At 41.7% G+C, this 12,209-nt stretch overlaps 2 protein-coding genes across 3 annotated transcripts in view; one reads left to right on the top strand and one right to left on the bottom strand.

The window, feature by feature from the left end:
• CPN1 (carboxypeptidase N subunit 1) overlaps nucleotides 1-12,209 on the bottom strand; it is a 44,238-nt gene that overhangs the window by 29,108 nt on the left and 2,921 nt on the right. The gene's annotated exons all lie outside the window — the stretch shown is intronic.
• On the top strand, nucleotides 4,156-7,210 carry LOC307174860 (MSL complex subunit 3-like). Its single transcript, XM_079899318.1, is given in 2 exon segments — nucleotides 4,156-4,799; nucleotides 4,802-7,210. Coding segments are annotated over 2 exon segments (1,323 nt in total). The 5' UTR covers nucleotides 4,156-4,177; the 3' UTR covers nucleotides 5,503-7,210.

Here is a 12,209-nt window from a genome sequence, read left to right as displayed (position 1 = left end):
CTAGTTTCCCGCCAGTAAACACCAGTGTGACAGTGCCTGGGAAGAAAGTTCAGAACTGTCCCTCCAAAGCCAGAAGTTATTTATGTAGCTCTGGAATAGGCACTCATCTCCCCTCCCCCATTTCTCTGCCTCTCCTAATCCATGAAAACCTTTTGAAAGGTTTTTGCACTTCTTCAGATTGGGTAGTTTCACTGATTCTGGTTTACTGATTAACTGGACTGTAAACAGGCTTCAATAAATAGCTGCTTATAACCCTTTGATTCCCGGAGAATTTTGAGAAGCTTGGCCTGTCCTTGTTCCCTATATTACAATATAGGAAAGGGTATTAAAATAGAACACTCTGTCCTTTTGATCCTTTCTACATCCTATCTTTCTGAAGCACAGCTCTGTCTTGTCCTTTTTCTCCTCAAAAACCTTCAACAGGGCTTCCCTGGTGGCGCAGTCGTTGAGAGTCCGTCTGCTGATGCAGGGGACATGGGTTCGTGCCCCGGTCCAGGAAGATCCCACATGCTGCGGAGCGGCTGGGCCCGTGAGCCATGGCCGCTGGGCCTGCACGTCCAGAGCCTGTGCTCCACAACTGGAGAGGCCACAACAGTGAGAGGCCCGCGTACCACAAAAAAAAAAACAAAAAACAAAAAAAAACAAAAAACCTTCAACAGATACCATCGAGAAAATGAGGTGAGCCCCAGGTTGGGAGAAAACAGTTGCCAATCATGTATCTGACAATATATCCAGAATAAATCAAGAACTCTTACAACCCAGTAATAAAACAAACAACCCAATTTAAAAGTGGGGAAGGGGGCTTACCTGGTGGCGCAGTGGTTGGGAGTCCGCCTGCTGATGCAGGGGACGCGGGTTCGTGCGCCGGTCCGGGAGGATCCCACATGCCGCAGAGCGGCTGGGCCTGTGAGCCGTGGTCGCTGAGCCTGCGCGTCCGGAGCCTGGGCTCTGGAACAGGAGAGGTCACAGCAGTGAGAGGCCCATGTACCGCAAAAAAACAAAACAAAACAAAACATAAAAGTGGGGAAAAGATTTGAATAGACATTTTATTCAACTAAAGTAGATATATGAATGACTAATGAGCACATTAAAGATGTTCAACACTATTGGTCATTAAGGAAATGCAACTTAAAACCACAATGAGGGCTTCCCTGGTGGCGCAGTGGTTGACAGTCCGCCTGCCGATGCAGGGGACACGGGTTTGTGCCCCGGTCCGGGAAGATCTCACATGCCGCGGAGCAGCTGGGCCCGTGAGCCATGGCCGCTGGGCCTGAGCGTCTGGAGCCTGTGCTCCACGACGGGAGAGGCCACAACGGTGAGAGGCCCGCGTACCACAAAAACAAAAAAAAACCATAAAAACAACACAATGAGATATCACATCACACCCACTAGAATGGCTGTAATCAAAGAGACACAATAACAAGTGTTGTCAAGAATAGGGAGAAACTAGAAACCTCATATATTGCCAATGGGAATATAAATAGTGCAGCCACTTTGGAAAACAGTTTTGCAGTTTCTTAGAAGTTTAAATATATACTTACTATACAATCCAGCAATTTCCTAGGTATCTACCCAAGAGAAATGAAAACATATATCCACACAAAAACTAGTATGTAAGTGTTCATAGCAGTATTATCCACAATAGAAAAGTAGAAGCAATCTAAATATCCATTAACTAATGAATGGATAAACAAAATATGGCATATCCATGCAATGGAATATCATTTGACAATGAAAAGGAGTGAAGTACTGATACACTGTACAAGATGGATGAACCTTAAACATATTATGATCAGTGAAAGGAGACACAAAAGATCACATATTATATGATCCAATTCATAGGAGATGTTTAGAAAACACAAACATATAGAGACAGAAAGTAAACTAGAGGTTGGCTAGGGCTAGGAGTGAAAATGCGGAGTGACTACAAATGGGCACAAGATGTCTCCTTAGGGTGATAGAAGTGTTCTAAAGTTAGATTGTGGTGACTGTACAACTCTGTAAATACACTAAAATTCACTGAATTGTAAACGGGAAGCAGATGAATTTTATGGTATACAAATTATATGTCAATAGAGGTGCTTTTAAAAAATAAATAAAAATAATTAAGTACAGCCACCCAAAAGTTAACTATGAATTTACCATACAACACAGCAATTCCACTCCTGGGTACCTACCCAAGAGAACAAAGACTTGTACACAAGAATATTCATAGCAGCATTATTTGTAGTAGCCAAAAAGTGGAAACTACCCAAGTGTCCACCAACTGATGGATAAATAAAATGTGGTATATCCATACAATTGAACATTATTCAGCAATAAAAAGGAATAAAATACTAATACATGCTACAACATGGATGGACTTCAAAAACACCATGCTAACTGAAAGGAGCCAACACAGAAAACCCTCTTACTGTATGATTCCATTTATATGAAATGTCCTGCAAAAGTAAACATACAGAGACAAAGTAAAATAGTGACTTACTAGGGCTGGGAGTGGAAAAGGAGATTCACTGTAAATGGGCATGAGGGATCTTGCTGGAGTGATGAGAATGTTCTAAAACTGGGTGATGGTGATGGTTGCATAACTTGGTAAATTTACTAGAAATCACTGAATTGCACACTTAAAATGGATGAATTTTATGGTATGTAAATTATACTCCAATAAAGTTTTTTTTTTTAAACAAAGTTTCAGTGGAATTTCATGCACTAGAGTGTAAAATCCACATGCTTCTGCCTGGTTTTCAAGTCACTCCTACCAGGTCCAATTGTGACCTCACTCCAGTGCAGCCCCTCTGCAGTGCCTACTGTCTTCCGAGCATGCCCTCATCACCTGCTTTCCTGCTTTTGCTTATGTTCTTTCCCCAGGTAGCTTAACTCAGCTCCAAACCCTGGGTCTTCCTCATGTCCCCTTGCAATTGCTGTTACCATCAGTCTTTGTATCTCCAATCTTATGACTTTGCCTGTTATGCACTTATCCACTGTGCTAGGTGTTAGGTGTTAGGATAGAGGGCAGCCCTGCTGATGCATTGTTCCTGCCCCCCCAGGATGATCGTCAGCCTCTAGCACACCGTCTGGCATGGGGGCACATTTGTTGAATGAATGAATAGACCCACTATTGACCTTTCCTCTTGCATCCTCCTGCACTTCAGCAAACTTTTCCAAGGAAATCCTATGCTTTTCTCACCTGTCAGTAAAGACAGCTATCAACTCTTGGTTATACTGGGTGAACAAACTATAGCCAGGCCAGTCTGGCCCACAGATGGTCTAGAGAGTTGGCCCAAGATCAGTACCAAATCAGCAGTACCACAGAGTAAAAACCACAGGATTTTGCACCCACTGCTAAAATCCCATAATTTTCTGATGAGATCCTGACACCCCAGGTGGTGAGGGCAGGCATCAAGAGAAAAAGCTGAAAGGACATCACTAATGCTGTCACACATTAAGCCCTTGATCTAGGACTGATGAAATAAAATTTATATTTTAAGGCAGGACAAGAAAAAACTAAACATAAAATTTTCTCTGTGTGTTTGTTTGGACCTCCTCCCTCCCTCCCTCACGTGCAGTGTGCATCCACATTACACATTAACCAGAGCTCCTCAAAGATGGGCCTGCTCTACAGTAAAGATCAATTTCTTTCCTAGCAATGTAACTTCTTAAAAGAATAGTGTTCTTTCCCAGCTCTGTAGGGGGTCGTGGCGACTTGCTCGCTTTGTACGTGCTTACGTGGACCATGTATCCTTGGTGAACTTTATGTAAAATATCAATATGTCATTTTGACGTAAAATCCTTTGTCTCGAAAACGTATGTGACTGTGCCTTAGACTCCTAACAGGTGGAACGGTTCTCAGAGCTTTCTAAGGATATGCTTCCCGGAATGGGCATCATCAGAAAATCTACAAACAACAAATGCTGGAGAGGGTGTGGAGAAAAGAGAACCCTCCTGCACTGTTATATATATATATATAATATATAATATATAATATATATTATATATATCAATATACAGCCACTATGGAGAACAGTATGGAGGTTCCTTAAAAAACTAAAAATAGAACTACCATACGACCCAGCAATTCCACTCCTGGGCTATACCCTGAGAAAACCATAATTCAAAAAGACACATGTGGCGCATGCTCCGCCCACCCCAGAGCCTCGCCCTCCACCACGATGAGCAAATGAGGGCCAGAGAGGGCGTGAAATTTAAATTCCACTCAGAGGAGAAAGTGTTGTGCTTCGAGCCTGACCCCACCAAGGCACGAGTGCTGGATGATGCCAAGATTGTCGATGTTATTGTTGGTAAAGACGAAAAAGGCAGAAAGATCCCAGAATATCTGATCCATTTGAATAGTTGGAACAGAAGCTGGGATAGATGGGCAGCTGAAGATCATGTCCTTCGTGACACCGATGAAAATTGGAGATTACAGTGTAAATTGGCAAGAAAAGCGGTAGCTCGTCTGAGAAGCACAGGAAGAGAGAGGAAGCGCTGCAGGTTGCCAGGTGTGGACTCTGTCTTAAAAAGCCTCCCTGCTGAAGAAAAAGATGAAAATGTTGAAAACTTAATAAGTAGTTCCTCTGATGACAGTAGTGAAGAAAAGGATGAAGAAATAAGTGAAGAAAGTGACATTGAAGAAAAGACTGACGTGAAGGAAGAACCAGAGCTGCACACAAAAAAGGAAATGGAAGAAAGAACAATAGCTGTAGAAATCCCTGAAGTTCTGAAGAAGAAGCCTGAGGACGATTGTTACTGTATCAACAGGAGGAAACGGTTAGTGAAACTTTCATGCCAGACCAACATCATAATTTGGAATCGTACGTGAAGCATTTTGCTATCAATACAGCCTTTTCAGCCAAGGAGAGGCCTCATCCCCATCAGGCTATGCCACACGCCAACATGAGTGTGCATTATATCCCAGCAGAAAAGAACGTTGACCTTTGTAAGGAGATGGTGGATGGATTAAGAATAACCTTTGATTACACTCTCCCATTGGTTTGGCTCTATCCATATGAACAAGTTCAGTATAAAAAGGTGACTTCGTCCAAATGTTTTCTTCCAATTAAGGGAAGTACCACAAACGCTAATCGGAACCCGGAGGATCTCTCTCCAAGCCCACCTTTGTTGAATCCATCCACACCACAGCCCACAAAGAGTCAGCCAACCACAGGCGAGCCAGCCGCCCCCAAAAGGTGCAAAGCCGAGCCGGAAGCCTTGCAGTCTCTGAGGAGGTCCACACGCCACTCTGCCAATTGCGACAGGCTGTCTGAGAGCAGCGGCTCGCCTCAGCCCAAGTGCCGGCAGCAGGACACGTCTGCCAGCACGCCCAAGCTGTTTCTGCACCTGGAAAAGAAGACGCCTGTTCATAGCCGATCATCCTCACCTGTTCCTCTGACCCCTAGCAAGGAAGGGAGTGTGGTGTTTGCTGGCTTTGAAGGCAGAAGAACTAATGAAATAAATGAGGTCCTCTCCTGGAAACTTGTACCTGACCAGTTACCCCCCAGGTGACCACCTCCACCCTCTTAAATTTATGGGGCGCAACACTTGCTGCAATTGTTCGTGAAACTTCCAGAAATCCTTGGAAAGATGTCCTTTTCTGAGAAGAATCTGAAGGCTTTACTGAAGCACTTTGATATCTTTCTGAGGTTTTTAGCAGAATACCATGATGACTTTTTCGCAGTCTGCCTATGTTGCTGCCTGTGAGGTGCACTACAGCACGAAGAACCCCAGGGTGATTATTAAGGTTTTGATGGTTCTGGAAGAACAGCTTCTCTATCTAGCTTTGTGCTCTCGGTCCCCAGTAAAGAACTAGGGAGTTGGTGGGCCTTCCATACAGGCAGAGCGAATGCGATACCCCCCTTGGGGGGCTGTGGCGGGCCCATTTGTTTGAGCTGCTTACCTCCCGTAGTTATTTCTGTTATGGATTACTTCCTAGGTGCCTGAACGGCCTCCAACATGTGACCCTTGCCATGGTACATGTCACCTGTGACGGCGGGAAACGAGCAGCTGTGTTCACAGTGAAATGGTCATGAAAGTGTGTGTAGGTTGGGCTGTTTCAGTAGACAGGAGTTACTTGTTACTAAGAACCACATTTTTTTAGTTATTTGTTAGCATTAAACAAAATCGTTTTGCAAGCCGTTTTCATTCTGTGATTAGGCTGAGCAACAAAACATTAGTTTTGCTTGGAAACTGAAGAGTAGTCCCAGAGTATTTTAGAGGGAGTTGATATTGATGGCAAAAGAAAATTTGCAGCTATACATTTGCTTGTTACAGTTCCTTTTCTATAAAACCTTATTTTTGGTGATCTAAATAAACCATTGCCTGAATGTTTGAGATTTTATAGCTACACTTGGTTGTGTAATGTTATAGTTCCCTTTCTGTAAGATGTTATTTTTGGTGATCTCAAATAAATCATTGCCCATCTTGTTGGAAAGAACCAAGAGAGAGTCTTCAAAAAAAAAAAGACACATGCACCCCAATTGTCATTGCAGCACTATTTACAACAGCCAGGTCATGGAAGCAACCTAAATGTCCATTGACAGACGAATGAATAAAGAAGATGTGGTACATATATACAATGGAATATTGCTCAGCCATAAAAAGGAACAAAATTGGGTCATTTGTAGAGACGTGGATGGACCTAGAGATTGTCATACAGAGTGAAGTAAGTCAGAAAGAGAAAAACAAATATTGTATATTAACGCATACATGTGGAATATAGAAAAATGGTACAGATGAACCAGTTTGCAAGGCAGAAATAGAGACACAGATGTAGAAAACAAACGTACGCACACCAAGGGGGTAAGGGGTGGGTGGTGGGATGAACTGGGAGATTGGAATTGACATATATACACTAATATGTATGAAATAGATAACTAATAAGAACCTGCTGTATAAAAAATAAATAAATAAAATAAAATTCAAAAATTCCAAAAAAAACCCCAAAAACCAGAATATGCTTCCTGGGTTACAATCTTCAGTTTGGCTTGAATAAGATTCCCCCTTTTTCCCCTCGTAACTTGATAATTAATTGAATTTTTGTCAACAGGACAACATCTATTGTCACTATTGAAGGCTTGGCTTAGTAGTCCCTAGATAGTCCCAAACTGTTCCTCTGCAGAAGAATTCCCATTTCTCTGGTAAATGTGTCTTTAGTTCTTATGGTGACCTCACTCATGCTAAACAGATGACACCCATTCTCTAGGAGGGGAATGTACCCTCCCTGCTTGTATGAACTTCGGGTTGTTGTAAACAGGGAATGCCCTCTGTACATCAGAGCTGAGATTGACACTCCTTCCCTGGAATTTCACATAGAGTACCAGAGCATATGCCCTGAAGCCAGAGGGCATACAATGTCTCTCAAAGCAACCAGAAGTAGAAGGAACTTGAGTGTCAGGGGGATATATTATTTAAAAAAATTTTTTATAGCTTCATTGAGATGTAATTTACATATAACACTGGTACATTTAAGGTATACAATGTGATGACTTAATACATGTATGCATTGCAAAATGATTACCACGTTAGGGTTAATTAACACTTCCATCACCTCATGTACTTGTGTGTGTGTGTGTGTGTGTGTGTGTGTGTGTGTGTGTGTGTGATGAGAACATTTACAATCTACTCTCTTAGCAACTTTCAAGTATATAATAAAGTCCTGTAAACTATAGTCACCATGCTGTACATTAGATTCCCAGAACTTATTCATCGTACAGCTTGAAGTTTGGACCCTTTGCCCAACATCTCATTTCCTCTACTCCCCAGCCCCAGACAACTACCATTCTACTCTGTTTCTACGAGTATGGCTGTTTTAGATTCCACATATAAGGGAGATCATACAGTATTTGTCTTTTTCTATCTGGCTTATTCCACTTAGCATATGCACAGATATACAAGTTCAACTCCCTCTTAGGCCATTTGATCTTGGGCCAAATAATTAACTTCTATAACCTCAGTTTCCCTCTGTATAGGATGGAGAAAAAACAGCTCCTTCCTCATGAGTTGTGTGACTCAAACAAGATAATATACATAAGGCCTTTTGCACGGTGCCTGGCACATAGTAAGGGCTTAATAAATATTATTAGCAGTATTAATAGTAGCAGCAGCATTAAGCATCTACTCTGTGCTAGAGACCCGGCTAGGTGATGGAGATACAATTCATTCATTCAATATATATATTGAATGTACCTAAAGGCTTTACTTGTATCCTTATTTTTGATATAGAATAAAACCAACAAAGATCTTTGACCATGTGGTGCTTACATTGCAGTGAAGAGACAGATAACCAAGAGTGAGAAAAGCAGCTACCATCCTAAAGATACAGACTAGCGAACAAGCACAGCACTAGGGGAAGAGTGATGGATGTAACCACATGGGCCATTGAGCAGGGTCACCTAACCTAGCTTTGGGGGGTCAGGGAGGGCTTGCTGGAGGATATGTGGGAGTTGAATCAGATCAGAGAGTCCTGTATCCTCCTGGTAAGTATAATAATGGCCCCCAAAGGTGTCCACATCCTAATCCCTGGAACCCATGAATATGTTATGTTACGTGGCAAGAGAGAATGAAGTTTGCGGATGGAATTAAGGTTGCTAATGAGCTAATCTTGAGATGGAGGGATTATCCAGGTGGGCCCAGTGTAATCACAAGTGTCCTTATAAGAGAAAGAGGAAGGCAGGAGGGTCAGAGTCAGAGTGATGAGACGTGAGAAAGGCTCAGTGGGCCGTTGCTGGCTTTGAAGATGGAGGAAGAGGCCATGAGCCAAGGAATGCAAGCAGCCTCTAAAAACTACAAAAGCCTAGGAAACACATTCTCCCCGGGAGCCTTCAGAAAAGAATGCAGCCCTGTCAACCCTTGCTTTTAGTCCAGTGAGACCCATTTCAGACTTCTAATCTCCAGAACTGTAAGATAACAAATTGGGGTTGTTTTAAGCCACTACATTTGTGGTAATTTTTTACCTACAATAGGAAATGAATACACCCCCTAATACCTTAAGTCTTGGACAGAGCTGGGGCTCTTGGAAGTCAGGGAAAGCTGGAGCAGAAAGCTCACTTGTCTGACATCCTCCAAGGGTCTTGACTCAAATCTTGGGAAGCCAGCCCTGCAGAGCCTTGTTTAGGCAAATGAATCAAACGTCCCAACCCACACGTTCAGTAATCTTAGTTTTAAAATTTCTTTCTATCCTCCAGCAGTAACTCTGAGATTCTGCAGTACAGTCTCAATGTAATTTAAGCCTGCTTAATAAATTATTAGTTGACTGGACCTATAAATGAATCAAGAGTCCAGCTCAATTCAAGTCAGGAAGAACTCTGAGAGCTACTTGGGTTTTAAGGGTTAGGAGAGTGTAGGGCAAAAGGAACCTGGCTGAGCGTGGAGAGTAAGGCAAGTCAGTCCTCGGGACAGATCCTCCAATTCTTTGCCTGGAATGTTCTTCTCTCAGCTCATCTTATACTTCTGATATTAGCACAATGGTGAACTACACATGGAGGCCTTCCCCGGATATCTCATCTAAAGAGGCCTCCCCTGGTTACGCTCAGTCTTTTTTTTTTTAATTTTTTTATTTTTTAACATCTTTATTGGAGTATAATTGCTTTACAATGGTGTGTTAGTTTCTGCTTTATAACAAAGTAAATCAGCTATACATATACATATATCCCCACATCTCCTCCTATGCTCAGTCTTATCTCTTGTTTATTTCAATCAGAATATTTGACTTAGTTTGCCCTTATTTATTTACTTACTTCTTTATTGTCTACTAGCTTTCTCTTCCAGCAGAAGATAAACTCAGTGAAGGCCAAGACTAACTTATCTTACTTACTGTTCACCATTAAATCCCAGTACAATGTGCTGGATACATGTTTTTTTTTTTTTTTTTTTTTTTTTTGCGGTACGCGGGCCTCTCACTGTCGTGGCCTCTTCCATTGCAGAGCACAGGCTCCGGACACGCAGGCTCAGCGGCCATGGCTCACGGGCCCAGCTGCTCCGCGGCATGTGGGATCTTCCCAGACCGGGGCACGAACCCGTGTCCCCTGCATCGGCAGGCAGACTCTCAACCACTGCACCATCAGGGAAGCCCTGTGCTGGATACATTTTAAAATGAAGGAGGTAATGTATGAACTGAGATCTGAGATCTGAATGAATAGATGTTAACCAGGTTAAAAACGGGAGAGGAGTGTGTGTTTGGTGAGAGTTTTAAGAGGGGTGAAGCTTATTGATCCCTCCTTATAACGCTGACCCCGTAGGAGTCTGCTGGGGTCTGTTCTTGAATTTCTTCTCTTTATCAGCACTTAACTCCAGATGGTCTCATCGACAAATCCCACTATAAGCTGATGACCCTCAAATTTATATTTCTTGCTTCTACTTCTCTGAACTCCAAAACTGTACTTCCAGCTACGTACGTCATACCTCCATGAGGATTTCTAATAGGTACCCATTCCTAAGGCCACTAATCCCCCCTCCAGTCCCTGGAGCCAGACAGAGCCTTACAGATACAAACTGTGTCCACAAGTGACACCAATCGGTGATGCGTCAATTGGATGAGGAGAAACCAACCGTGTCCCCAGCACTCCCTTTTTACCTTCCCCTATTTAATATTTCCTCAAAGTACTTTTTACCATCTGACATATTGTATATTTGATTGTCTGTTTATTGTCTTCTCCCCCTATAAGGATATAAGCACCTCGTGGGCAGAGAATTGATCTCTTTTATTTTCTGATGTGTCTCTAGCAATTAGACTGGGGCCTGGCATGTAGTAAGTTCCACTAAATACTTGTGGATCAGTGAATGATTGAATGATTAAATGCTTTTACCCACATAATCCCATTTGAACTTCACCTCAATCTTTCTTGAGACCATTATATTCCACTTACATATATGAAGATCCCTAAAATTTAAATGATTTTCCCAGCTCATATAACATATAGTTAGAAAATCTGGAGATTAAATTAGCTTTGTGACTCCAAAGCTTGGTGCTTTCCATAACACCGAATGCCTCCACCACGTGGGCCTGGTTACATCACAAAAACTGCCTCTAATCTGGCTTTCAGTTCTTAAGAGTAACTGAAAAATCCTTCTTTTAAAAAATAACTTTATATGCTTGTGTAAAAATGAGTATGTTTGTTATGAAAACATAGAAAAGTATGAGGATAAAAATAAGATACTACCCCCCATACCCCATCAGCTAGGACACTGTAATCAACTGGTGACAATCAACTGGTGGCAATCAATCTTATTGTGATGACTCTTAAAATCTGTTCTTTCCCTTTTCAGTTTCCCCAAATTGGCAAATATTACCATGATTGATCCAATTTCTTAGACCAAAACCTAGGACTCATCCACAATCCCTCTCTTTATCTCACTCCCCATATCATCAAGTTATACAGACTGCTTTGAATGTATGTCTGGAAACTGACTATTTCTCTCACCTTGACCACTGTCATCTTAGTCCAGGTGACCATATCTTACTTGCTTGGATGGTGACAATAGCCCCATCATAGGTTTCTTGTTTGGACAATGACAAAAGCCTCCTCAAATATTCTCCATTTCCATTTTTTTTTTTGCCCTACTAGTTTTATTCCCTACACAGTAGCCAGAGTGTTTTAAAAACATAAACTAAATTACTTTCTGACTCAAAACATTTCAGTGATTTCCCATACTTAAAATAAAAAATTCTTACAATAGCAAAAAGGGCCAGTAAGCAACGGTCACAAAATCCTTTTAATTTCTTAAACATACCAAGCTTTTATCTACCCCAGGACCTTCATACTTACTATTTTTTCTGCCTGGAACGCTCTTATCTTAAATGTTTGCATGTTCTTATCTTAAATGTCTTCCCTTTACATCACTTAAGTCCACACTCAAATACCACCACCCTGACCTTCCCACCTAAATTAGTCCCTGGCTGCCACACCTTACCATTCTCTATTTCTTTACTTTATTATTCTTCATAATACTTATCATTATCTAAAGGCAAACTATATAATTATTTGTTCATTTTTTGGGGGGTTGTATTTACCACTAAAATGTAAGTTGTATGAAGGCAAGGATTACTGTCTTGCTTTTTTTTTTTTTTTTGGTCTTTTTCTTCTCACTACTTTGTCCTCAACACTTAACATAATGTTTAACACATACTAGGTGCTCACTAAATATTTGTAAAAGAATGAATTTGCAGATAGAGGGATAGATAATTTTACAAAAAAGGATCATAGTCTTTACGCTTT

Source organism: Stenella coeruleoalba (assembly GCF_951394435.1).
Source record: "Stenella coeruleoalba genome assembly, chromosome: 16".
Classification (NCBI taxonomy): domain Eukaryota; kingdom Metazoa; phylum Chordata; class Mammalia; order Artiodactyla; family Delphinidae; genus Stenella; species Stenella coeruleoalba.
Note: the sequence above shows the minus strand (reverse complement) of the source record. Positions and strands in the feature narration are given on the sequence as shown.